At 39.9% G+C, this 26,506-nt stretch overlaps 2 protein-coding genes across 2 annotated transcripts; one reads left to right on the top strand and one right to left on the bottom strand.

Moving 5' to 3' along the window:
* On the bottom strand, positions 1-11,129 carry LOC143274967 (uncharacterized). Its single transcript, XM_076578986.1, has 7 exons — positions 10,948-11,129; positions 9,565-9,623; positions 8,183-8,205; positions 5,620-5,722; positions 4,509-4,691; positions 2,498-2,545; positions 1-713 (listed from the first exon to the last, which is right to left on the bottom strand). Exons 1-7 carry the CDS (start codon positions 11,052-11,054, stop codon positions 613-615), a joined length of 624 nt encoding a protein of 207 aa, XP_076435101.1. The 5' UTR covers positions 11,055-11,129; the 3' UTR covers positions 1-612.
* A 6,591-nt stretch (positions 11,130-17,720) lies between these two features.
* Positions 17,721-25,401, top strand: LOC143274809 (uncharacterized). Its single transcript, XM_076578740.1, has 5 exons — positions 17,721-17,838; positions 20,432-20,598; positions 21,129-21,370; positions 22,501-22,663; positions 24,381-25,401. Exons 2-5 carry the CDS (start codon positions 20,445-20,447, stop codon positions 24,656-24,658), a joined length of 837 nt encoding a protein of 278 aa, XP_076434855.1. The 5' UTR covers positions 17,721-17,838; positions 20,432-20,444; the 3' UTR covers positions 24,659-25,401.
* The last annotated feature ends 1,105 nt before the right edge of the window (positions 25,402-26,506 follow it).

Below are 26,506 nucleotides of genomic sequence, written 5' to 3'. Positions count from 1 at the left end.
TGTCAAACAAATGCTGCAACACACACATCCGTCCCACAAGCCTTAGCAATGATGGACATGTCAAACAAATGCTGCAATACACACATCCGTCCCACAAGCCTGAGCAATGATGGACATGTCAAATCAACACTGCAACAAACACATCCACCACACAACAAGTCAAACCCCAACCTCTCCAACCAGAGGCCAGCAAAAAGCAGCAGCAGGCCGACGAAGAACCACAGGGGGTGAAGAGCAAGCCGTCTGGGTGAAAGGGAGACAGGAACAGCGACTGAATGCAACCAGCCGGAGGAAGAAAATGTCAACGGCGCTGGGGACCATGGCAGCTTTCAGAGCGGCTGTCAGCAAATTCCCAGCCAAGAAGCTGTGTCCCAGCTTTTTAAAATTATCAATTATATCAGTTCACTTTTCGTTGCCACCACCACCACAAGCCTGTTATTTCATGTTATAAATGCTCTCTGTCGCAATGACTGCCATGACTGACCACTGAGACGTTTTAATCCAAACCAACTTGACCCAATGTGAGTGGACCGACTGGTCGTTCCTCAATAGACCAGCCAGACCCTTTTCAGCAGGAGATACTCAGATAGTCACCACCAAAACACTGGAACTTTAGTTCTGCTGTTCACGTGACCCCACCGTCACACCATGTCCAAAGGTCCAGCCATTTTCTGCTGCCAGGGGCTGGGGTCTGTTTGGAGCCAGGGCGCTGGCTGAAAAAGAGAAAAAAAGACAAGTTTCAGTATGGCAGGTTAATAATAATAATGATAGCATTTATATAGCACTGAATCTTGTGCAGAGACAAATCTAAGTGCCTTCACACCAGTCATTCCCACGCATGTATAACTCTAAAACTGAAGAAAATGAAGACAAGGAAGAGGCAGGGGAGGGAGGCTATCTAGTGAAGAGGTGGGTTTTAAGGCCATACTTAAAAGAGCTGAGTGTGGCGACTTGACGAAGCAAAAGAGGAAGTTCATTCCAAATGCAAGATCCAGAGACAGAGAAAGAATGGCGTCCAACAGTGGAGTGTTTGAATCTGGGTATGCGTAAACAGAATGGATCCAATCGTAGAGAGCGAGATGGAGTGTAGAGGTGAAGGCAGCCACAAAGATAGGAAGGGGCAGATTTGTGAATACATTTATAACATAGAGTGCTGATCTTATACTTTATTTTGTGTGAGACAGGGAGCCAATGGAGACGTTGCAAAATAGGAGTGATGTGCTCAGATCTTTTCTTTCTGTTTGACAATATCTCTTCTCCAAGCCAGAGGGTGAGATGTGGAGACGGAGGGAGAGCAATTTGTATCTTTTATACCTTTCCATTTTTTTTCTCCCCCTCAAAGCCTAAGCATGTTGGGTTGCGGTGCTGGTCAGGCATCTGCTTAGCAGATGTGGTGTAGCGTATATGGATTTGTCCAAACGCTGTGACACCTCCTTGAGAAACTAAAGTGACATGAATATTTCATGCTAACACCCCAGCCAACAATACAGGGCCATAGCAGGAATGGAAAAATGGAAAATATCTATCCCATTGAAACGGGAAATAAATGCACAAATTAAAAAAACCAATTTTTTTAAGGATAATGAAAATTAGGCACAAGTACAGTCATATTCCTAAGACATGCCTCTGACCATTCCCTCATCCTTTTCACCAGAGAAAGCAAAACAAACAAACAACCCATGAACACAAACAAAATAAAGGCAAACAAAACCAAAAACTGCCAACCAGCACCCCACACTTCACCAGTCACAAATAACACAACACTGTAATAATGCCCCCAATTATCAAGTCCCGAAAACAACAACAAACATTCAAGGCTTTCTACGGAAAATGAAGGTGAATGGACTGGCAAGACATGAAATAGGACGAGGCGATAGAAAGACAAGAGGCAAAGCCTTCAAGATTCACTTGTGCTTCGCGCTTTATCCAGTAAAGGAATCATGAGCAGAAACAAAAAGAGATTTAAAAAACCGTTGAAAAGTGCTCTGTATTAAATATGATATATGAGAAATAAACTTGGGAGAAAAAAAAATGCGAGCAGAATCAAACCACGCTTGTTCAGTTCTGATGCAAGCAGACTAATCCCCGAGGCTGCAGCACATCTGATATCAAATGACTAAATTTAAAACTTAAGCCAATGTTGACATTTTCTTCTTTGTGTGATAAATAAATGTGATTGTAGTAAACATAATAACGCCATTTAAATCATGTTTTTTGTGTGTTTTATTATATCTCAATTATTCTTTTATTTCGGCGGTAAAGGAGATGTTGCCATCTCCTTCAAGCACATCCCAACACATTGCAGATCTCTAGATCTGCACAAACCAGTCTACACCAGGCTGAAAGAAACAATTGATTCAATTTTTCTTTCATATTCATTCCAGTTAATTCAGTGTCCACTTGAGAATATTCATATGCAGTAAACACATGACAACATATCCCTTAAAGTGAAAAGACATTAAAGAAAGAACACAAGACTATTTCACACAACACTCACCATCGTTCCCTCCATTCAGCCCTTGTTTCTGTGTGAGCATGTCCATAGCTGAAAACATCAGCACCAGGCGTTACACATTGCATGATGTATAGTGTTAACTCCTACCACACTACTATACCCTTGTCTGCATATTAACCCATTCCGTGCCTATAACTAACCTCTCAACTGACATCACTGAGAAAGTGCTTTCCATAGCTATGACCCATCTAAATCTGCTGAGGTGGTAGAAAGAGTGCTTTCCAACAGCCATAAAGCCATCTTAATCTGTTGAGGTGATAAAAGACCGGGTTTTTTTGAAAACACATAAATGGTTATGTCCACTTTGAAATGCCTGACTAGTTCTCTGCATTCAAAATGGTTGGAAAATCAGCTCAGATTCTGAATCCTCATTAAAAAAAAAAAAAAAAAAAAAAAAAATCATATACTTTCTATTCTGCATCTCTTGTATAGTTCTTTTTAGCTAGATTTTATTTATCTGTCTATTTTGATTTATTACTCCTGAGTGCTCAAAGTTCCCAATCAGGTGGATAGTACTTATTTGGTTATTTGCAATATTCTTTGGCACTGAATGGGTTAAAAAAAAAAATCCTAAACCTGCAATGACATGAAGGCAGAATACATAAACCCACTCACAGAAATGATTCAACAAGGAGGGAGGGAGACCTTGGGGAGGTTGAGCTCCAAAACACAGAAGAAGAAAGCATCGGTTACAGAAACTCTTCGCTACTTATCAATACCACTGAACACATTAATCAGTCAGCTGGAAAATTTCTCTTCAGTTTGCGAGCACAGTAACAGAATCTGAATTCACTGGTTGCATTCAACAGTGGAAATGTCCAGAGAAGATATAATTACCTTGTACAGTCATTATGGAAATGAGGTGCCAGTCCAAAACTCAACACTCAGGACATACAACCACACAATGAAACCCTCACTGTTTTGTACTGTGTAACATTATGTCATAACAGATTCCTCTGTGTGAAATTCAGGCTGCTCTCCCCATGGAGAAAGCTTTCGTCATGGTGCAGCGCCACCCTTTTCCAATCAAAATGGATTTTTCTGCAGAACTCTGCCTTGGAAAAGCCTTTGTTTGATGCCGGTTCTTTGACAGCACATCAGGCGCACGCTACACACAGGAAATCAGTTTATCGTCTCATCTCAAGTGTTCAGACCACCACTCACAGTCCAGTGGAGGGAGAGGAAATACTGGCGAGTGTGGGTTTCCATCCCATGCACTCAAGATTCTCTCACTTCCTAGGCGGGCACATTACCACAGTAGGGTCTGTTACATGTCTGTAAGAGTGTGTATGTGTGCGAGACCAAAACCTGACTGAATGACAAAGGAAACGAATGATGAGCGCCCAAATGGCAGCCGTCAGTTGGCTCTATCCAGGTAGGCAGCATGTTGTGTGAAAGACTCTGTGTTTGTAAAGCGCATGGAACTTGGTCACTGACCGAGGGACAGGCACTATATAAGTACCTAGATCATCATTATCATCATCTTGTGACCCCTTGTTTGTAAAGCGCATGGAGCTTGGTCTCTGACCGAGGACAGGCACTATATAAGTATCCATATCATTCATCTTAAGGAGGAAGGTGGCAGAATGGTCAAGACACTCAGCTGCCAATGTAGACAGTCTGTAAATCCCGCTCTCACCCTTTCTCTCAAGTCTGATTGGAAAATCAAACTGAGTGTTAGTCTTTCGGATGAGTTGAGAAACCGAGGTCCTGTGTGCAGCATGCACTTGGTGCACTGAAATAGAACCCATGGCAACAAAAGTGTTGTCCTCTGGCAAAATTATGTAAAAAGAAATCCACGAACATACAAGCATGCACTCAAGGCCTGACAAGCACGTTGGGTCATGCTGCTGTCAGGCATCTGCCTAACAGATGTGGTGTAGCGTAAATGGATTTGTCCGAACACACAGTGACAACTCCTCGAGAAATTGAAACTGAAACTCATTCATTCATCCTCCAGAGACATGGAATAAAAACAGCGGTGTCCACTCACTCAGACTCATCTGCATGAGGAAGCTCTCCGAGTCCTGTTGTGAGGTGGAGGGCTGGCCCATCTGCGACTGCGACTCCGAGGTGTCTGGGAAAGACATGTTGGAGTTGTCGTTGTTCGTCTCACTGCTGCTGTCCCAAGTCTCCGATGAGGCACGGGAGGTGTGGGGGGCTGGGTCCGGGAGCCCTGGCGAGGGAGACAAGTCAAAAGTTTTGATACCATTGTTAGTTATTCCCCCTGTTGTTGTTTTGTGTGTGTGTGTGTGTGTGTGTGTGTGTGTGTGTGTGTGTGTGTGTGTCTGTGTAGATGGCTGGAGGAGGCAAGGGAAGGGGGCTGAGACAGGGGAGTAGTATGGACTGTGTAATATTTTTAAATTGTGAGCATCATGTCATGTTTAACATTGTATAACACACACACACACACACACACACACACAGAGCATAAACTCAAACATGTATCTGCACATATGCAGACACACATAGACAGATCTACACACACATACGATCTACAAACATACATTCACACAAATGTAATCTTTTAAACAATAACATTCAAAGAGAAATATGATACTTTTTAAAATCATAATGCCAACAATCACCAGTGTATGACATTAAACTAAATTCCTTCTCCACACACATGAAATCAAGACAATCATCAAGGCACAGCAAGGAATAAAGTGGCACCTCCAGCACCCCAAATATAATCCAGAAGACAGATACCATTTGCTGGAATGACGGGAACAGGTCAAGATCTTCCGCCTGAGGACTGGACACAACCGCCTGCTCCACCACATGCACACAAAATTTGGCACTGGAACAGAGTGGGGAGTGCCCTTGTGGTGAGGGACCAATGACAACTGACCACATCCTTCGAAAACTGTAGGACGCACACAGCATCCAAGAGGAAGTATTGGCCAACACCGACAGCAGTGGAAGCCAAACTGTACGGCACCCTGGAGGAGCTTCGACGGACGGCAGCCTTCATCGAGGACACTGGCTGCTCATCTAATGGGAGGTGAATGAGGAAGAAGAAGAAACTAAATTCCTTCTCCACACACACACTGCTCACACCCACATACCCACACAGAGCTGTGCACACCCACACACGGCCTCACCATTGCTGAAAGAAGCAGAGTAGTCCTTGTTGATGCTCCGGGAGTCAACCCGTCCCTTCTTCCCTCCCTTGGAGTGCGTCACCAGCGTCATCTTGAGGGAGGCCTGACAACAACAAACACCACAACTCACACACTGACAACAACATACACTACACTGCTGCACAACTCACACAATGACAACAACATACACCACACTGCACAACTCACACTGACAACAACATATACCACAACTCACACACTGACAACAACATACACCACACTGCACAACTCACACACTGACAACAACAAACATCACACTGCACAAATCACACACTGACAACAACACACACCACACTGACAACAACAAACACCACAACTCACACAATGACAACAACATACACCACACTGCACAACTCACACACTGACAACAACATACACCACACTGCACAACTCACACTGACAACAACAAACATCACAACTCACACACTGACAACAACATACACCACACTGCACAAATCACACACTGACAACATACACCACACTACACAACTCACACACTGACAACAACAAACATCACAACTCACACACTGACAACAACAAACACCACACTACACAACTCACACACTGACAACAACATACACCACACTGCACAAATCACACACTGACAACAAACATCACACTGCACAAATCACACACTGACAACAACAAACACCACACTGCACAAATCACACACTGACAACAACAAACACCACACTGCACAAATCACACACTGCTCACTTCACATCCACAACAAACACAAGTTGGTTCACATTCAGCACTGTAGATTAAAAAAAAAAGTACGATAATTACTTCTTTTTTCCCCCGATTGCAACATATTTATTTGTGTCAAATTTGGGCTGCTCTCCCCAAGGACAGCATATCACCACACTGTACTGCCACCCATTTCTTCTTCTTCTTTTTTTTCTATCTGCAAAGTATTTGTTTCATCATCAAAGTGCATACTGCTTCAGAACTTTACAACCCACTTTTTCTTTCTTTTTTCTCCTTTCAAGTGCATTTGTTTTACTATTAAAGTGGATTTTTCTGCCAAACTGTGCCCAGAGACAACCCTTTTGTAAACAGCAGGTTGGTCTACGTGCACTAAGTGCATGTTGCACATGGGACCTCGATTTATCGTCTCATCCAAAAGACTAGCTCCCAGACCACCACTCAAGGTATTGTGCTGCCAGGGGGTGAGTCAAAGTCCTGCTCCATAAATCGAACTCATGTCTATGGACACTCTCTTCCTAATCAGGTGCATTACATCTAGGCCATTGCTCCATTGAAACATGGACGACGTATCGCCGTCACATTCAACAACTTGAGCAGTTTCAGAGATGCCTACGAAAGATCCTCGGCATAAAGTGGCAAGACAGGGTCTCCAACCTCCAGGTCCTAGACAGAAGCGGCCTGCCCAGCATCGAAAGCCTGCTGATCCAGTGCCAGCTACGCTGGACAGGACACATTGTCCGCATGACAGACAGCAGGATCCCAAAGATGCTTTTGTATAGCCAGCTGAAGGAAGGCCACTGTGAACCTGGAAGACCCTGCAAGCGCTTCAAGGACACCTTGAAGACAAACCTCAAAGCCTGTGACATAGACATCGCTTCCTGGGAAACTGATGCCCTTGACCGCTGTCACTGGAGGATGCTGTGCTCTAGTGGCATAAAACGTTTGAAAACAAGAGAATGCTAGCCATTAAGGAGAAGCGTGAGCGAAGGAAGCAGGGCTCAACTTCTGGAGACGTTTTCCCTTGCAACACCTGTGGGAAGTGCTGCACATCCAGAATCGGCCTCTTCTCCTATATCAGGATACACAGACAGATAAGCCAGCCTGCCTACTCATCCGTCGGACCGACGGGAGACTTCATTGCTCTACTGCAAATAACAACAGTATTCAGAGCTTCTGACAAGTTAAATTTCTTTCAGGCCCCCAGGTTCTCTTGCCATAATTCCAGATCACCTTCAGAGGGTCACTCTGATGCTGCACATTTGCAGTGAATCTCTGTATAGCTATACACATACAAAGGCAGAATCTCTGTATTGTTACACACATGTAAAATAATAAAGGCAGAATCTGTGTATCACTACACTCTTACAAAGGCGGAATCTCTGTATTGCTACACACATACAAAGGCAGAATCTCTGTATCACTACACACATACAAAGGCAGAATCTCTGTATCACTACACACATACAAAGGCAGAATTCCTGTATCACTACACACATACAAAGGCAGAATCTCTGTATTGCTACACACATACAAAGGCAGAATCTCTGATCACTACACTCTTACAAAGGCAGAATCTCTGTATAGCTACACACATACAAACTAACAAAGGCAGAATCTCTGTATTGCTAATGCTACACACATACAAAGGCAGAATCTCTGTAATGCTACACACATACAAAGGCAGAATCTCTGCATCACTACACACATACAAGGCAGAATCTCTGAATCACTACACACACAAAGGCAGAATCTCTGTATCACTACAAACATACAAACTAACAAAGACTGTAGATTTCACAGAAATTATACTTACAAGAGCTGGTTCCGAAGAGGATACTGAAACAAAAAACAAAACAAAACAAAAATCCAGAAACATGTTCTTTAGTTTCAGTATATCATATGCATATGCAAAGAAAGAAATTCCAACACACAAGAACTGAAGAAGCAAGCTTCCCAAATAAACAGGGAACAATGGAGAAAATTAATATCACCAAAAAAATTATGCTGCATCAGTCAGTAGTGACCAGTGTATTTCATCTGGTAACCACACTTTCAATCAACCATCATCATCTTTTTTGACTGGGTGTACAACTTTACAGTGAAAGCCGAAATGTAATGACTTAAGCATACCAGATAAATCAGGACAAATTTGTATATTGTCAAGATGTGGATGTTTTGGAAATAATTTTCTTGTTAAAAACTTTCTTTTGAAAATAGCAAGTTATTTCAAAAGTCATTTATCTCACACACATGGCATCAGATCTGCCCTTTGGACTCTGTCCTTGACCCCCACACCATTTTCCCCTCATATTTTTTTAATCTTTTCTTATGATAATAATTATAATTAATATACAATTCATCTGTTGTAAACACGTTAAACCAATAAGAATTATAGCCTAACAATTTGTCATAAATCACCCACCGATGTGGACAAATCATAAAATCATGAAACTAGATAACAACTGAGCCGTGACTTAACTTGGAACATATTTTTTTTCAAAATGATAATCAACCAATAAAACAAACAAACAACCACCACTGATATTGCAGTAGGTTTCATGCAAAGTCCTCTGAGACTCTGTGTGTGTGTGTGTGTTTCAATGTTCTGTTGCTGTTGTTTGTGTTTGTTTTTATTTCCATTCTCAATAGACCATTGGAGAGTTCCGCGGCCACACTGGATCTTGCGCACACACATCTAACTTTTACTCCAAAATCGCAAGAAATGTCAAAGGCAATCGACATATGCAAAAGCAGCAAACATGTGCTGTCCCCAATTTCTTCAGTTGACAGCCTCTATTGCTACGACAAAACTATGTTCAACGAAGTGCCATCATATGCACAATAAAAAAAGAGAACAAAATATGAAATAAGAAGTAAAAAAATAAGCCTTCTGTTTTGCAAGTTCTCAGTGCCTCTGTTCCTCGAAATTTCCGAGACCAAATCAACTTCGAGAGCACTGATCATGTAAGTTGTAACACGCCTCTATAGCCTATAGGTCATGCAAATACGGAACTCTCCAGCGGTCTATTCAGCAAACATTTCTGCACCCTCACAGACACACATGAATAATTTACTCCTTAACCACTTTTCCTCCACAACAACCTCTCCCACTTAATTTTTTTTTTTCATCTTAATTCTATTATCACAAAGTAGAATGACATGAAATTGAAGACAACTACCAGTACCACTACTCACCTGGCATCCATTTGAAAACCTTCATGGTAGAGCCCTCAACAGACACCCATCGCTTCTCCCTGCATTAAGGCAGTGACAGAAAAAAAGTGGATGAAAAGTGAACTGGACCAATAATCTGTTCAAACAATGTGCTTTTAATTTTAAAAAGAAAAAAAAAGAAAGAAAAAAATCAACTGTCATTTTTTCTGCAAGTTTATGTTTCTGTTTTTTTTTCAGGGCATATGTGTGTGCATGTCAGTGTGAGAGAGAGTATGTGTGTATAGATCTCTGTGTCAGTGTGTGCATTCATATATGTTGGTATACTTGCATTTGTGAATCAAATTACTAAAGAGGTGACACTAACAGCATCAGAGCATGTTGATAAGTTTTAATACTTAATTACTTTTATGTTTATTACTATTAGCAAACTAACCTTATTAAACTCTTTTCCCGCTGAATAATCTACTTGAGGCAAACAGTCAAATAAAATGATTTTCATTAACCGTTGATGGTTATGGTCAGCATGGTGGTGAGGTTGCAAACAGGGTGCAGTTATGAGCTGTGGTTTTTTTTGTTTTTTTTCTTCAAATTTCGTCGACATGTGTTAAAGTGTTAAGTGAGCAAACAGTATTTGGACTATTACTGTATTAGGAAGAGGTCTTTTTGTTTTTGTTTTGTTTTTGCTTTTCTTTCTTTTTCTTTAAAAAAACCACAAACTAAATTAAAGGAAGCAATGTTAAATATGTTGTTTTCATAATGCAATATCTGAATATGCCCCACCACTGAATTCTAAAATGAAATTGAAAACCACCAAAAAGCAACCTAAAACATATAGCTAAAAGTAATATATGAAATAATGACACAACACTAAATCAAAATAAACAGTGGTTGGTAAACACTCAACTTCCCCTCCCAGACCCACACTCCCTGACAGTGACACAAGTCACTAGTGACAAACACTGGATGAAAGTTACTTGTTAAACAAGATATGTGGCACACACACACATACAAATCAAAACGCCATTAAAAAATAATAATGAGCTAATTCAATTCAGTTTGTTTTCATCCATTACTTAACAATCACCGGCATCCTTTCAGGCCCTGCTCAGCTGTATAGTGTATGGTTTGAATGGATCAAAGATTCAATGATTGGTTCTGCCAAACAAGACAGCCGCCATGCTAACCAGAACCAACAATTGAACAAAGGAATGTGAACAAGTCTCATTGTCACTGTATACGATTTACCACAGTCAAACATCATTCTAGATCACGTAAACAAAAGCGGGCAGGAAAACCGCACTGTTATGATCATCATCAGGCAACAAACAGAGAATATAAAGAGGGGAATTCAGTGGGGCAACAGTGATCATGCAAACAAGCCTGACCGTCCCCTGTTCGACTCACCATTTTCGCACTTTCCGAGAGATAACTGTCGCTTTCCTGACAATATCCTCTTTCGCCTTGCTTCGGCTTTGAGCTCTGGAAGACCGGGACTGCGGTGTTGATGGCATTATATAATTTGTAAACACTGAAGTAATAAGCGATTGTTCGTTCAACTCAACGCGCCTCACTGCTCCACTGTTACAGGTAGGACCAACCGGATACATGCATTCCATGTGAGGCGCACGTGTGTTGGTCAGTTCTCGAAGGCAACTTCCGGTTGATGTCTTAAATTTCACACCCCTACCCCCACGAACTAAAAAAATATTCTTGCTTTAAATGATGGTAGTTGTAAGTACTTTAATCATTCTTGATATGAATAATCTTTCATGCTATAGACCAGCTTTGTTGCTCTTCTTTGAGCCGTTCTATGGCTTGTGACTGCTTTATTTGCGTTGGGTACCATACAGTGTTTCCATATTTTTGGATCGGTCTAATGTTTTATATGACCGTAAGAAAATAACCTTATCTATAAATGTAAATGCTCTTTTTATTATTCCAATTATTCTGTTCGCTTTGTTTATACTATTTGTTATATGTTTGTCAAATGACAATTTTTTGTCAAATGTGACACCTAAATCTTTTTCCTCATCACATTTTGATACTTTATTTTTTGTCATTTCTTGTCATTATGTATCCTTTCTCTGAGTTTGATTTCCCAAAATGAAGTACTTTACATTTTTTAGCATTAAAATATAGATTTCATGTGTCTGACCATTTTACTAATGTTTCAATATCTTTTGTAAATCCTGATAGAATTTTGGAGAGTTGTATAATTTTGTGTCATCTGCAAAAATTTTACATGTACTCTTTATGAATAAAGTAAATAGTATAGGTCCTAATATACTACCTTGTGGCATGCCACTTATAACATCAGCTTTACCGGAGAAGGAACTACCAATCCTTACCCTTTGAGTTCTTTTTGTTAGAAAGTCCCTTATCCACCCAAGTATGTTTCCTGTTATTCCATTAGATTCCAGTTTCTTTAGTAGTCTTTCATGTGGTACAGAGTTAAATGCTTTTTGGAAGTCTAAGTATAACAACATCTATGTTTTCTCTCTTATCTCTTTTGTAAAGTCCTCCATCACTTCCAGAAGTTGAGTCACACATGACCTATTTTTGCGGAATCCCTGTTGGCACTCAGCATACAATTTATTATCAGTCAGGTGCCCAGACACTTATAAAATGATATATATATATATATATATATATATATATATATATATAACACAGGAATCTGTTACCTTCACAAGTTGTTATGAAATTAGGAAGTGCAAACTCAAAACGAAGTGAAAATCGAGTAAAGCGTCATTTTTAAAAATCCGTGAGTGGACTATGAGTGTGAGCATTCTGTGATACAAGTTAGGATCAGGATCAGGATGTGGGGCGTTGTTTTATACAACTTAGTCATTTTTGGCTTTTTATGCCCCTTCAGATTTGCTCCTTTTTATTGTTGGTCAGGTCGTTGGCTAGCTCAGTCATTTTATCCATCAAAGTCATATTTTATTTTGTCAATAACTTGTGTTTATCTATGAGGTTCTTAAATGTATTTATACTAGGTGCACGTTTGATATTGTTTGTTTTGTTCCAATAATTTGTTACTCTGTTACTAAATGTAAACTTTCTGAGATTTGTTCTGGAATACTGTTTAAATATTTTGTCTGTACTGTTTCTTGTAGTGTCTACCTTTGGAGTACAAAAAATCATGTTTTGTTTACATTGTCAAACCCATTTAATATTTTGTATGTCTGTATCGAGTCCCCTCTTACTCTTCTTGCTTTAAGTGATGGTGGTTGTAAGTACTTATCTTTCTTGATATGAATAATCTTTTATGCTATAGACCAGCTTTGTTGCTCTTCTTTGAGCCCTTTCTATGGCTTGTGACTGCTTTATTTGCGTTGGGTACGATACAGTGTTTCCATATTCTAGGATAGGTCTAACTAATGTTTTATATATAACCGTAAGAAAGTAACCTTATCTATAAATGTAAATGCTCTTTTTATTATTCCAATCATTCTGTTCGCTTTGTTTATACCATTTGTTATATGTTTGTCAAATGATACATTTTTGTCAAATGTGACACCTAAGTCTTTTTCTTCATCACATTTTGATACTTTTATTTCTTTGTCTCCGATTTTCATTATGTATTCTTTCTCTGGGTTTGATTTCCCAATATGAAGTACTTTACATTTTTTAGCATTACAATATAGATTTCATGTGTCTGACCATTTTACTAATGTTTCACTATCTTTTTGTAAATCCTGATAGAATTTTGTTGAGTTGTATAATTTTGTGTCATCTACAAAAAATTTACATGTACTCTTTAGTTTGCAAGGGAGATCATTTATGAATAACGTAAATAGTACAGGTCCTAATATACTACCTTGTGGTACGCCACTTATAACATCAGCGTTAACGGAGAAGGAACTACCAATCCTAACCCTTTGAGTTCCTTTTGTTAGAAAGTCCCTTATCCACCCAAGTATGCTTCCTGTCATTCCATAAGATTCCAGTTTCTTTAGTAGTCTTTCATGTGGTACAGAGTCAAATGCTTTTTGGAAGTCTAACACATCTATGTTTTCTCCCTTATCTATCTCTTTTGTAAAGTCCTCCATCACTTCCAGAAGTTGTCACACATGACCTATTTTTGCGGAATCCCTGTTGGCACTCAGCATACAATTTATTTTCAGTCATGTGATTAACAATAGCCTCTCTTATGAATGATTCTAATAATTTACATATGATACATGTTAAACTCACTGGCCTGTAATTCCCTGGGTCTGTTCTTGTTCCTTTTTTGAAAATTGGTATAACTGTTGCTGTTTTCCAGTCTATGGGCACAGTCTTCTCCTCAATTGATTTGTTAAAGAGTATGTATAATGGGACTGCAATCTCTTCACTCAGCTCTTTTAGTATTTTTGAAGGAATGGCATCAGGACCACAAGCTTTGTTTGGATTCAGAGTTTGAAGTTTCTTTTTTTTATAGCTTCAACTGAAACATCTACACAATCCAAAATCTTACCATTTGACTTTGAAGCTGCACTTAGAGAAGGTACAGTACTTATATCTTCTTTTGTAAAAACACTAGAAAAAAATGAATTCAAAATATCCGCTTTTCCACTGTCTGTTTCTAAAGTGTCTCATCTTTAGTTATTAATGGACTCACTCCTGTTTTAATTTTAGTTTTTGATTGTACATATCTCCAGAAAGCTTTAGGGTTATCTCTACATTCATTTGACAGTTTCTTTTCAAATTCTTTTTTTTTGCTTCCCTTATTTTTTTTAAAATTATATACATTACGTGCCTGTATATATTTCTGATAGTCTTTCTTGGTAACTAGGAACTTTTGGTACAATCTGCGTTTCATGTTTACAAATGTCAATGTGTTGCATTCATCCACCTTGGTTTCTGTTTATTATTATTTTTGGTGGTTTAGAGTGGTTTTTATTTCTTTCCAACATTGTTCCACACTGACTTCATTTAGTTTTTGCCAGTCTATCATCTTTATTTCTTCTCTCATTTGTTTAAAGTTCCCTTTCTTAAAGTTATATGATTGCTTGGGTTCTTTGCATTCCTGGTCATCACCTAAGTACAGTGAGAACATAAGCACTTCATGGTCACTTTTACCTATACGGGCTAGATGTTCTGTATCTGATATTTTGTCTTCATCATTAACTATTACCATATCCAGTATATTTGCTTTTTGTCCTTCTCTTTGTCTTGTTGTCTGCTTTACTACCTGAATCAAGAATGCATCAGGTAAACAGTTTATGAATTTCTGTCCTCTTTCGCCAGAACATGTGCCTTTCCAATTGATATCTGGAAGTTGAAATCACCTGCCTGTAATGCAAACAAAGTCAAACTGCTTCAATCTTTGCTCACTCAACAGATCAAACATTTTTTCTTCGTTTTCAAATGTTGTACTTGGGCTTTTGTATATTGTTCCAATCAATATCTTCTATCTTTAGTTGTAAAAGTAATCCACAAGCTTTCTTCAAAGTTATTTTCCATTAGTGTGTGTTCTTTAGCATTTATGGTATCCTTAACATACATTACTATGCCTCTTTTGGGTTTCTCATTAAAAAAATAGTTCATAGCTTGGAATTGAATATTTTTGTAAGTTTATTCTTTTTGGTTCTTTGCTATAGATTCTGTTACTATAATGATATGTGGTTTACTCTCTTCCATCAAAGCAATTAGTTCATCTTTCTTGTTTAGAAGGCCATCTGCGTTTGTATACAAAAGTGAATAAGAAACTTCCTGTACAGTTTTTCTAACATTAACAAACTTCTTTTTACAACTATGTACATGGCCTTGTGCTTTGGGGTTAAGTCAATTTTTTCCCCGGTCTCCCTGGCCAGGTCTGGGTTTCCATTGGACATGCACTATCTTCCTACCTCGGATTCCAATATCCTTCTCTTTCTCTGTCGGAGTTCTTCCCTCAATTCTTTGTTCTCTTTTCTTTCTGATGGTGTATAGTCTGGATTGATGTACACCCTTTCTTTCTGGTCAGTCACTCCTTGGTTCAGTTTCTGAGCGTTCCTCAGCATCTCCCTCTTTGCCTCATTCGTGCTAACTTTGACCTTAACAAACCTAGGTTTGGACCCTAAGTTGAAGTTTCCTTGACAGTATCTTCTTTCAGTTCAGGGCAGATCTTCCCCACTACTTTATCTTTGACATGTCCTCTTTCACTCTATCCTCACTATTCTCACTACTACTTTCTAGGTTGTTTGTGAAAATCAAGTTTAGCTCTCTTTTTCTTTCTCTACCTTCTCTTCCCAAAGTTCTGTCACCTTCTCTACTACCTCCTCTATCTTCTCCTCCAGAGCCTTTCCGCTACACCCCTCCTCTAGTCTTTTTAGCCTTTCATCTACTTTCTCAAACAGTCTGATCAGTCGGTCGATCTTTGCTTCTACTTCACTTTTCTTTTCACCCTCCCCCAAGTAGCATTCCTGACAGATCCATTCTATCCCTTCTTCTGTATCTGCTTTCTCACTCAGATAGCTGAAATCCCGGTCTGTGAGTGAAGTGCATTCTTTGTGAGACCATTGTTTGCAGTCATGATGTTGGATACTCATTTCGTCTTCTTCTCCCACTTCACATTAAAGGCAAATGAAGAATTTTGCCCTCTCCTCCAATGCACTTTGACCTTCCTTTTTTTTTGTTTTCATCTTTTTGCGAGTTTCTCCTGTCTTTCACCCCCAGTCGATCCTCTTCCTCTGGTACCGGTCTTCCCCCCTCCTCTAGAACCTTTTCCAGACATAATTTGTTATCAAGAAATTATGACTGTTTTCTGGTTAGGATTAGGATTTGATGATAATTGAATTTAACTTTTTAAGCTAATTATTTACGGTTTACTTGTACACACAGAAACTGGAAAACATGCGGTTTCATTTGTGTGAGAGTCAAATCAAAACAATGCCGCCATTTTTTTTTCAAGGTAGTGGGTACCAACTTGGAAGAAGTCGATTTTCTCGGATTTTTTTTTACAGCGACAATAAATATCATCGTCAAAAACAACAATTCAACTTCAAGCACAATACTGCTATGCTATACACTTTTTTTTCTTACGTTCGTGGGCCAAAACTTCTGTACTACAACAATACAAAAGGACTTATATAAGTTACAAGACCGGACTGATAGATGGAATCAATATTTTAACGTATCAAAGTGTAAAGTAATGCACATGGGAAGAAAAAAATCCAGAAAACAAATACCATATGACAATAGAAAACACCACACAGGACATTGAAAAATGTCAAAGTGAGAAAGACCTTGGCATAATTTTTGATAATAAACTATCTTTTGACATACATGTACAGAATATAATAAATAAAGCCAACCAGATGATAGGGATAATTAACATTTACCTATTTAGATAAAGATATTTCTCAAACTGTATAAAGCATTAGTTTGATCACAAGTGGAATATGGTAATATTGTGTGGCACCCATACCTCAAGAGACAATCAAAAGCTATAGAAAGGGTACAAAGAAGAGCAACTAAGACATTAAAAGAATGCAAAGCTATGAGCTATCAACAGAGACTTATATACTTAAATCTGTATTCATTAAAGGGAAGAAGGCTAAGAGGGGATTTAATGGAAACATACAAAATGTTAAATTGCTATAATGAAGTCAATGTGAATAATGTTTTTAGAATGTCTTATGAGAATACACGAAATTCAATGATGAAAATTTGTAAAGAGCACTGTAATAGTAACCTAAGGAAAAATTCATTAGCTAATAGAATTGCACATATATGGAATGCACTACCATTGGAAACTAAACTTGCACAAAATACTAATGTGTTCAAAAATCTCCTTGACATGAACATCAATTTAAAAGAAAAAATTACTGACTTTGATGAGTGATTTACAGAACATGTAAAAGAAAACATATATGTATCCCATAAATAAAAGGAGACCGATATTGATGGGGACATAAAAAAAGGACGTGAGGCCTAGGCAGTCAAATGCCAGTCCCTACACTACTACTACTACTACTATTAATCGGAACACATGGCTATGAACCACTGCTGAGCCGACCTTGACCTCTTACAGTTAGTTCCAGAACAAAACTTCCTGAAATGACCTGGTGTTCCACAATTGTATTTTTGCACCACTATCCACTATCACAACTTTGTTTTCAACAATTTTGGAAGATCAGATGTCTTGCAATTAAAAAAAAAAATTTTGATCAACTTCATATTTTTTTTTGTGTGTGTAAAAACTTTGATGGGTTTCCGGTTCCGGTTATGGAGAAAGACGCTTTCGTCAAGCTGTGTTGTTGACAGCCCGGTGTACCTACCTGCTTGACACTGGTCTGTTCACTCACCAAGACGCCAGCTTTCTTTGTGAGTATTTATTTATTTTTTCTCAAGGCCTGACTAAGCGCGTTGAGTTACCTTGCTATAAATACATACACGGAATCTGTTAGACCACAAATCCCAAAATACCACCTGCAATAAGTAGAGACAGAAGAGGCAACACTACTACCACTACTAGATGGCGACTTTGAAAATTGCTCTGAGTTAGAACCGAAGTTTTTGGTCTAATTACGGAGGATTACAGGTCTTGTTTACCGTGGAAGAGAGCACAGAACGTTCTCTCATGTTCTGAAGTCCTTCAGGCTCAGCAACTTTGTGAAGCCCGACAATTCGGCGAACAGACGATATTTCGATATTAACGGGCATAGCCACCACGCCTGCCGGAGCCATTTTGATTTTCACCTGAGCACGCACGCACCTGGCACATGTGGCAGAGCCGGTGAGTTGACTTTTCATTCTATGCATGAGTTCGTGTACGGAGCAGGAAAACAAAACAGAATTCATGTCACAGACAGTCCCTCCAGGCAATCAGATAACCAGTACCAGAAAAAAAAATCAACTCCGAATGTTGATAAGGACAAACTAATAGACGATAATTATGATGCTGCCCCAGCCTCGGCTGTGGGAAGAAAACCCTGTGAGGGAGTGCCTATCAGTGTCACGGACGCTAAGGACGACATGAAAATCTTATGTGGAAAATGCAATCAACCCTGCACTGAGAAGGGAAGCTATAACAGGACCTGGACCATATGGCAGATTGGGAAACAAAATGGAAGATGTCTTTCCACCCAGACAAGTGCCATGCCCTCTATGTCTCCAGGAAGAGAAACACACTGACTGGCACATACCATCTCCATGGCCAGAACCTCAAAAGAGTAACAAAGTACCAGGGGGTCACCATATCCCAAGATCTCAGCTGGGACACCCATATCTCAAATATAACAAATAGGGCAAACAAGACCTTAGGGTTTCTCAGGCGGAACCTAAGAGTGGGCTCAATCAACACCAAAGAAACAGCCTACAAGGCCCTAGTTTGCCCCACTCTAGAATATACCTCACCTGTCTGGGACCCCCACACCACCAAAAACATCAACAGCATTGAAAAAGTCCAACGCCGTGCAGCTCGATGGGTTGTGAACGGCCACCGTCACACCTCAAGTGTTGACTCCACGCTGACACATCTACAGTGATCCATCCTAGCAGACAGAAGAACAGCAAGGCTGACCACCTTCTTCAAATACCACCGTGAAGAGGTCAGCATCAACACCCCATTCAGGCCACACCAAATACCCCTACATGGTCCACAAGACAGTCACACAGGGAGACATATCATTTGCAGTTTATCTATTATTTATTCGTAAGACTTTCTCTAAAAACAAAATATCCCGGATTCCAAAACAGTAAAAGCTACGATACACATGGGTCAAGACTGATTGATTCTGCAGTTGGCTCTCACACTCAAGAGTGTGCATATTCCAGATACTTGATGGTAGAGACAGGGTGAGTAATAGCCTAAAACAACACAGTTAGTCCAGTTCAGTTCAGTTACTAAAGCAGGTGTCACCTAACTGCATTCGGAGAAATCTATACACTCTTTACCACATCTACAGATGCCTGACCAGCAGCATAACAGTTAACTCAATGCATTTAGTCAGGCCTTGAGGGGAAAAGGTGCATAAAGAAATATATTGATACATCATAATAATTAATATTAATAAATGAATAAATAACCAAATAACATGAAGAATTAACATAGAAAGAAAGTGATCAGTTAGATAAAGAAATGAAATTAAATACAACAATAATAATGATGAATAAACAATTAAGCAAGTAAATGTAAATATCACACACACATGCGCGCGCGCGCACACACACACACACACACACACACACACACACGCAACAAATATGCAGTTTCATAATGACACTTGAAAGCACACTGAACAGGCGGGGCTAACACAATAGCACATGAGCCCCAACTAACACATACACACGCTTTATTACTTCATATTTATTTGTCCTTGTATGTTGAATTTTAACCTCCTTCCCCACCCCTCCCCAAAAAAGAAAAAAAAAATTATTGTATGCTATTACCTTACTACACACACATAGACACAGACACACACACATACACACACACACACACACACATATATATATATATATCATATGTACACCAGCTATTATATTATTACATTAGCTAGGAATCTGAGAACTGTAGTGTAAAAGGTACAGTAACTCTCTTATTTCTTGACACTAAAGATGTATACACAAAGTATGTATACGCAAAATCCACATATTTATGGACACACACATATATGTAGATCACTCTGCAAAACTGGCTGCAAACACTTACACATTCTTGTTCACAATCACATACACAGACATTTTGATGTTTGCATGAACGCACACTGACATACACATTTACATGCACACATGCAGATAGTATAGAGACATGATAAATGCGTACAAGTATACACATGAACTCATTATATATATATATATATATATATATATATATATAATATATATATATGCGCACATCTGGACACAAACACACAGATTAAAAGGAATGAAATTCTCAACTACATCAGTACATGTGCGTGATACATACTTTCAGACATTGTGACCAAATGGATGCTCCTTATCAGCTGATGATGTCAGAGGAGAAGACGGACTTTGATGTGGATGAAGATTCCCCTTATCAGCTGACGATGTCAGAGGAGAAGGACATTGATGTGGCTGAAGAGCCAGAATTACCACGGATGACACCGGATCAGTTTACAGGTCAGTTGGTCAGTCACCTTCCCTAGATTTATGGAGGACAGCTATCCGCCATTGCAGTATCTGTGAGGATCTGGGTTCAGATCCTGGTCTACCCCCCAACACCCCCCACACATACCCTCCTCCTCTCCTGAACATATGTTCTGGTTGACAATTACTGTTTGTAAATTACCTTTATGTTCAGGTCATTTTTTTTTTTTTTTTTCAACCCTCTGACTTAAAATTGACAGAATGGTCAACATCAGGGATGCTAATTTTTGTGGGTTATTGTGACAGTACTTGTGCCTAATTTTCTCTGTCACTTTTTCTTCTTTTTTTTCAGATTTTACAAGAAGAATATTTTCAGAGTTTTTTTTTCCAACCCTCAAATGGCCCTGTGTTGTTGGCTAGGCTTTGTATAAACAACAAAGAAAAAATGTAATAACATATTATACCAGTATACAGTGGTTGTATTGCCTCAATGCGAGGTGTTTCATGTGTTCAGTTGTTTTTTTCTTGTTGGAAATGTGATCAGTAGAATCGCTTCTGTGCAGTGTTCGAGCGTCATGCGCGGGAGGATATAGCCGTGCTATGGGAAGTACTGAGGAGTGTGAGGAAGGATGTTCAACAGATGAAGTCTGCCTTCGTCCAGTTCACAGGAGAACAGATACCTGACCACCAGCCAGCCATCCCTGTAGAGCTGCCAGAGGACCTGAACTTGCCCCTGTCATCCGTGGAGGATGTGACAAACCTGGAAAGCAGGCTGGTCGATGATGACCAGCTGGAGCAATCCCTGGTAAGGATTTCACATGTGATGGCCTTGTGACTTGGTTGTTCATCATCAACATTATACACATTTGTTATTTGCATGTAATGGCCTTGTGACTTTGTTGGTCATCATCAACATTATACACGTTTGTTATCAAAGACATCACATGTGATGGCCTTGTGACTTTGTTGGTCATCATCAACATTACACACGTTTGTTATCAAAGACATCACATGTGATGGCCTTTGACTTTGTTGGTCATCATCAACATTACACACGTTTGTTATCAAAGACATCACATGTAATGGCCTTTGGCCTTTAACAACATAATAAACGTTTGTTATCAAAGACATCACATGTGATGGCCTTGTGACTTGGTTGGTTGTTAACAACATAATACATGTTTGTTATCAAAGACATCACATGTGATGGCCTTGTGACTCGGTCGCCATCAACATAGCACACGTTTGTTATCAAACTGGCTTGATTTGATGATGAAAGTAGTAATATTGATCACACATTTTACTTGGTCTTGGTTTCATTTATGTTCAAAATAATAGTGCTTGTGACACATTTTACTTGTGTCTTGATAACAATTACTGTTTTCCATTTGAATTGATTGTACGTCTATCATCTACTGTAAAGAAAAGCTAGCAGCTTTTGTATCATTCCATGTATAAATCTGGGTTACTTACATTTTTAGACAGTTGCATAGAAAAGTATATTTATGATAATCAGTTTGGTTATTTATATTTATGTAGTTGGTGTGCTTTTTATTTGAAAAAAAAAGTAAACTGTAAAGCAATAAAACTGCACCATGTTTCAGTCTGCAGGTTATTGATTAAGTGTAATGGCCTGTGCCTCTGAGTCAGCATAACATGTCGGTCTTGTTACTCTCTCATTCCTGGGTTGTGCATTGTTGGGAAAAGAAAGAGAAAAGTAGTATTGTTTTTCTTTCAGTTTTTTCATCATTGGTTTAAACATTTTTGATATCAGGAAACAAGACAAAATACAGTGTCCAATAATGAAAAAGGAAAATTTGAGCAACAACAAGCCTGAGCTTATATCATGCTCTTTCACATGTCGCAAATGATCAACAGATGGCGAAAATACACACAGTATTTGATGATACACACTTTGATTTTGTACAATTTCAGACAACAAGTCTGAGCGGCATTGGCGGTACGAACATTTGGCGTCTGGTTAAATGCATCCTGCAGTGTCTCATGACGGACAGTTGTGCCCAAAACTACAACTGGAAGGGACAGATGGGAGACAAGCTGCCCTTTCAGCCTCTTCGACTGTGCAGACTGGTCACGAGTGAGTGACTCCCTTTCATCTTCTTTGATTAACGCTTTCACCGCCATAGGCGACTTTAGTTGACTAGACCGAGCACCACCATGGGCGACTTTTGTCGACATCAAGGGGTCATGTCAGTTATACCATTTACCGCATTCTTACAAAGCTTGACTGCTGCAGCCAGTTTCGGGCCAATAAAACAGTGACTAACCTTTGCTCCCTGAATGAGTTTGAAATGAACAAGTGTATTTTGTTGTTTTGACATGAACCAAAGCCTGTGACTGAGAGCATCGTTTCTAGAATATTTGGCGCTGGGGAGTGTCTTTCACACAGAAACTTGTGGGTGAAAGAGTTAACAGACCGCTGGAGAGTTCCATGGCCATCTTGGATCTTGCGCATATGCATCTAACTTTTACTTGAAAATGCAAGCAATGCTAAAGGCGGATCAACATAGGCAAAAGCAGCAAATGTGCTGTCCTCCGCTTCTTCACTAGACAGCCTCCATTGCAACAGCCAGACTCAATGAAGTGCCATCATATGCACAGTAACCCCCCCCTGCCCCCCAAAAAAACAAAACAAAAAAAAACAAACAAAAAGTTGAAAAAAGAAGCATGCTGTTTTGCACATTCTGCCTCTCTCGATCGCCATTGTTGCTCGCAATTTTGGAGAGCCAATTAACTTTGAGAGCACAGATCGTGTGATGCGCCTCTAAATCATGTAAGCAAAGAATTGTCCAGCAGTCTATTGTCCACTGCAGCCACTGCAGGTTGGGGGGCGGGGTTGAAGCAGATGCCCGGGTGATTAACTTCCTACACAGAGAAAGGGTAGGGAGAGAATGGAGTAAAGAGGTAAAGGGGGGTGGGAATGGGTGGAGAGAGAAAGGAGGAAAGAGGTAAATGGGGGTGGGGATGGGTAGAGAGAGAAGGGAAAGAGGTAAAGGGGGGTGGGGATGGGTGGAGAGAGAAGGGAGGAAAGAGGTAAAGGGGGGTGGGGATGGGTGGAGAGAGAAGGAAGGAAAGAGGTAAAGGGGGGTGGGGATGGGTGGAGAGAGAAGGGAGCAAAGAGGGAAAGGGAGGTGGGGATAGGTAGAGAGAGAAGGGAGTAAAGAGGGAAAGGGAGGTGGGGGATGGGTAAAGAGAGAAGGGAGTAAAGAGGGAAAGGAGAGGTGGGGGATGGGTAAAGAGAGAAGGTAGTAAAGAGGGAAAGAAGGGGGGTATGGAAAGAGAATGGGGAGCAAAGGGAGAAAGTGAGGGATGGGTAGAGAGAAGGGAGTAAAGAGAAAAAGGGAGGGGGGGGGGAGAGGAGGGAGGGAAGGGGAAAAGGGGTGTGTGGGGATGGGTAGAGAGAGATGGGAGTAAAGAGTGAAAGAGGAGGAGGTGGTGGAAGACTGGAATGATTACTTTGTGCAGCAGGTTGATCTTACCTGCAGGAAGGAGGTGGGTCAGTTGTTGATGGGACTGGCGGCTTGTCACTGCAGGTGTGTTGGTTTGATGGGATGCACGGAGTGTTGGCCAGCCTTGCAGAGGGAATCAACTCTGTTTTTGAGATTCGAATCTCCCTCTCTCTCTCTCTCTCTCTCTCTCTCTATATATATATATATATATATATATATCTGCCCCACCCCACCTCACACCCAAAATAGTCAAGACATGACCATTATTGTTTTCAGTTTGCTGACTTTGGAATTTGTTTATCCTTCGGGTTCATGCTTTTAAGATACTCTGTTGACATGTTGCAGATGCCGTGAAGAAGAACGAAGGGACACAGTCAGCTGCACACAGCGAGATTGAACAGAAAATAAAATTCTGGCTCAAGGTGGCGAAGGAGAGGGATTGTGGGAGGAAGGAAAGGGAAAAGATGAAGAAAAGGGAAGACATTCAGGAGGCGATTCTGCAGCTTAACGGAGGAAAAGATAAAATAATGTCTGTGGATGGCAGAGGAAAGGGATGGCTGGAGAAAGGACAGGGAGGAGATGAAGAAAAGGGAAGACATTCAGGAGGCGATTCTACAGCTTAACGGAGGAGAAGATAAAATAATGGCTGTGGATGGCAAGGAGAGGGATGGCGGGAGGAAGGACAGGGAGGAGATGAAGAAAAGGGAAGACATTCAGGAGGCGATATTACAGCTTAACAGAGGAGAAGATAAAATAATGGCTGTGGATGGCAAGGAGAGGGATGGCGGGAGGAAGGACAGGGAGGAGATGAAGAAAAGGGAAGACATTCAGGAGGCGATATTACAGCTTAACAGAGGAGAAGATAAAATAATGGCTGTGGATGGCAAGGAGAGGGATGGCGGGAGGAAGGACAGGGAGGAGATGAAGAAAAGGGAAGACATTCAGGAGGCGATATTACAGCTTAATAGAGGAGAAGATAAAATAATGGCTGTGGATGGCAGAGGAGAGGGATGGCGGGAGGAGGACAGGGAGGAGATGAAGAAAAGGGAAGACATTCAGGAGGCGATTCTACAGCTTAACGGAGGAGAAGATAAAATAATGGCTCAGAGTCAATGTTTGAAAATGGACATTTTAAAAATGTCCATGACACAAGAAATGTCCAACACAAATGTTGATGTCATGTTATGCAGTGTAATACCATGACATGTCATACACATATATGTATGTGTGTTTTCCTGATGATGTATTTATGTGTACAATGTATGTATATGTTCATCTGGAGATGGGTATATGAACGGGTGTATGGATAGTTGTACGTGTCATGTTCTTGTTGTAACTGGAAGAGGAATAAAAAAAAAACAAACCCAACAAACAACTTGCTTGTGGACATTGCTGCTCATAGAATACATCTCTGTGTGTGCATGTGTCTGTGTGTGAATGTGTGTTTAGATCTTATTTTCAAGCATTTGATTAGGGATACTTTCCGAAAGACATTTCTTGCTATATACTTATTTATACAGGTCATGACTTGCCATATACACTTTTATAGATTTACACAAGACACTGTCTTGCCACATGCACTGTTATCTGCACAAGTCACTGTTGTGCCATTTAAACTTATCAACAGAAGTTACTGGCTTGTCATATACACTGTTATCTACACAAGTGACAGTGGAATAAATTCCTGGCAGTTTTTCGTTTTTTATCAGTGTCCAATTTTTGATGGGGGAAAATATTTATTTCTCTCAACTCTCTTCCCCTCCCCCACCCCCCTCCTACATGCACATGCAGCATGTCTTTTTTTTTTCCATTCTAAGATCCATGCTATGAATGCACTTATCAGCTGTGGAAAACGGCAACAACATTGACAACAACAAAACAAAACTATCACTGTAATCTGAAAACAGTAGTTTGATTTGAAAGAATAAACACAAGTCCTTTGAGAGACAGGTAATGAACGCACATGCATATGTGCTGTAATTAAAAAGAATAAAGAAAAGACAGCATTAGTCAACCTTTCTATCGCTTATAGTTATATGAGGTTTAACTCGTACTTGCAAGAACTTGTTTTTCCAAAGAATTTTTTTGAATGTGTTACGCATTCTGTGAATGTGAGTCCTTTTGGTGGGGATGGTGGGGGAAGGTAGAGGGTGTTTTCCATTTGCCTGCTTTTGGTATTATCTTATCATGTAGTATAGACACTATACAAGGTAGGGACTGGTGGCAAAAAGCACACAATGGCTTATCTATTATCCTCGAAAATGAAGAAATCAGTTGATCAATCAATCAACTAGACGAACTATAATAAGGTTTGTGTGTGTACAAAGAACCTTCTATAAAGGTTTGTGTATATATGCGTATGTGTGTGTGTGTGTGTGTGTGTGCATGCACACATACGTGCATGTCTGTGTGCTTATTTACATATATATTTGCTTGTTTGTTCATTCATTATTATTGCCTATTTTCTACAT

This window comes from Babylonia areolata, chromosome 29 (assembly GCF_041734735.1).
Source record: "Babylonia areolata isolate BAREFJ2019XMU chromosome 29, ASM4173473v1, whole genome shotgun sequence".
Classification (NCBI taxonomy): Eukaryota; Metazoa; Mollusca; class Gastropoda; order Neogastropoda; family Buccinidae; genus Babylonia; species Babylonia areolata.
This window is presented reverse-complemented; position numbering and strand designations above follow the sequence as displayed.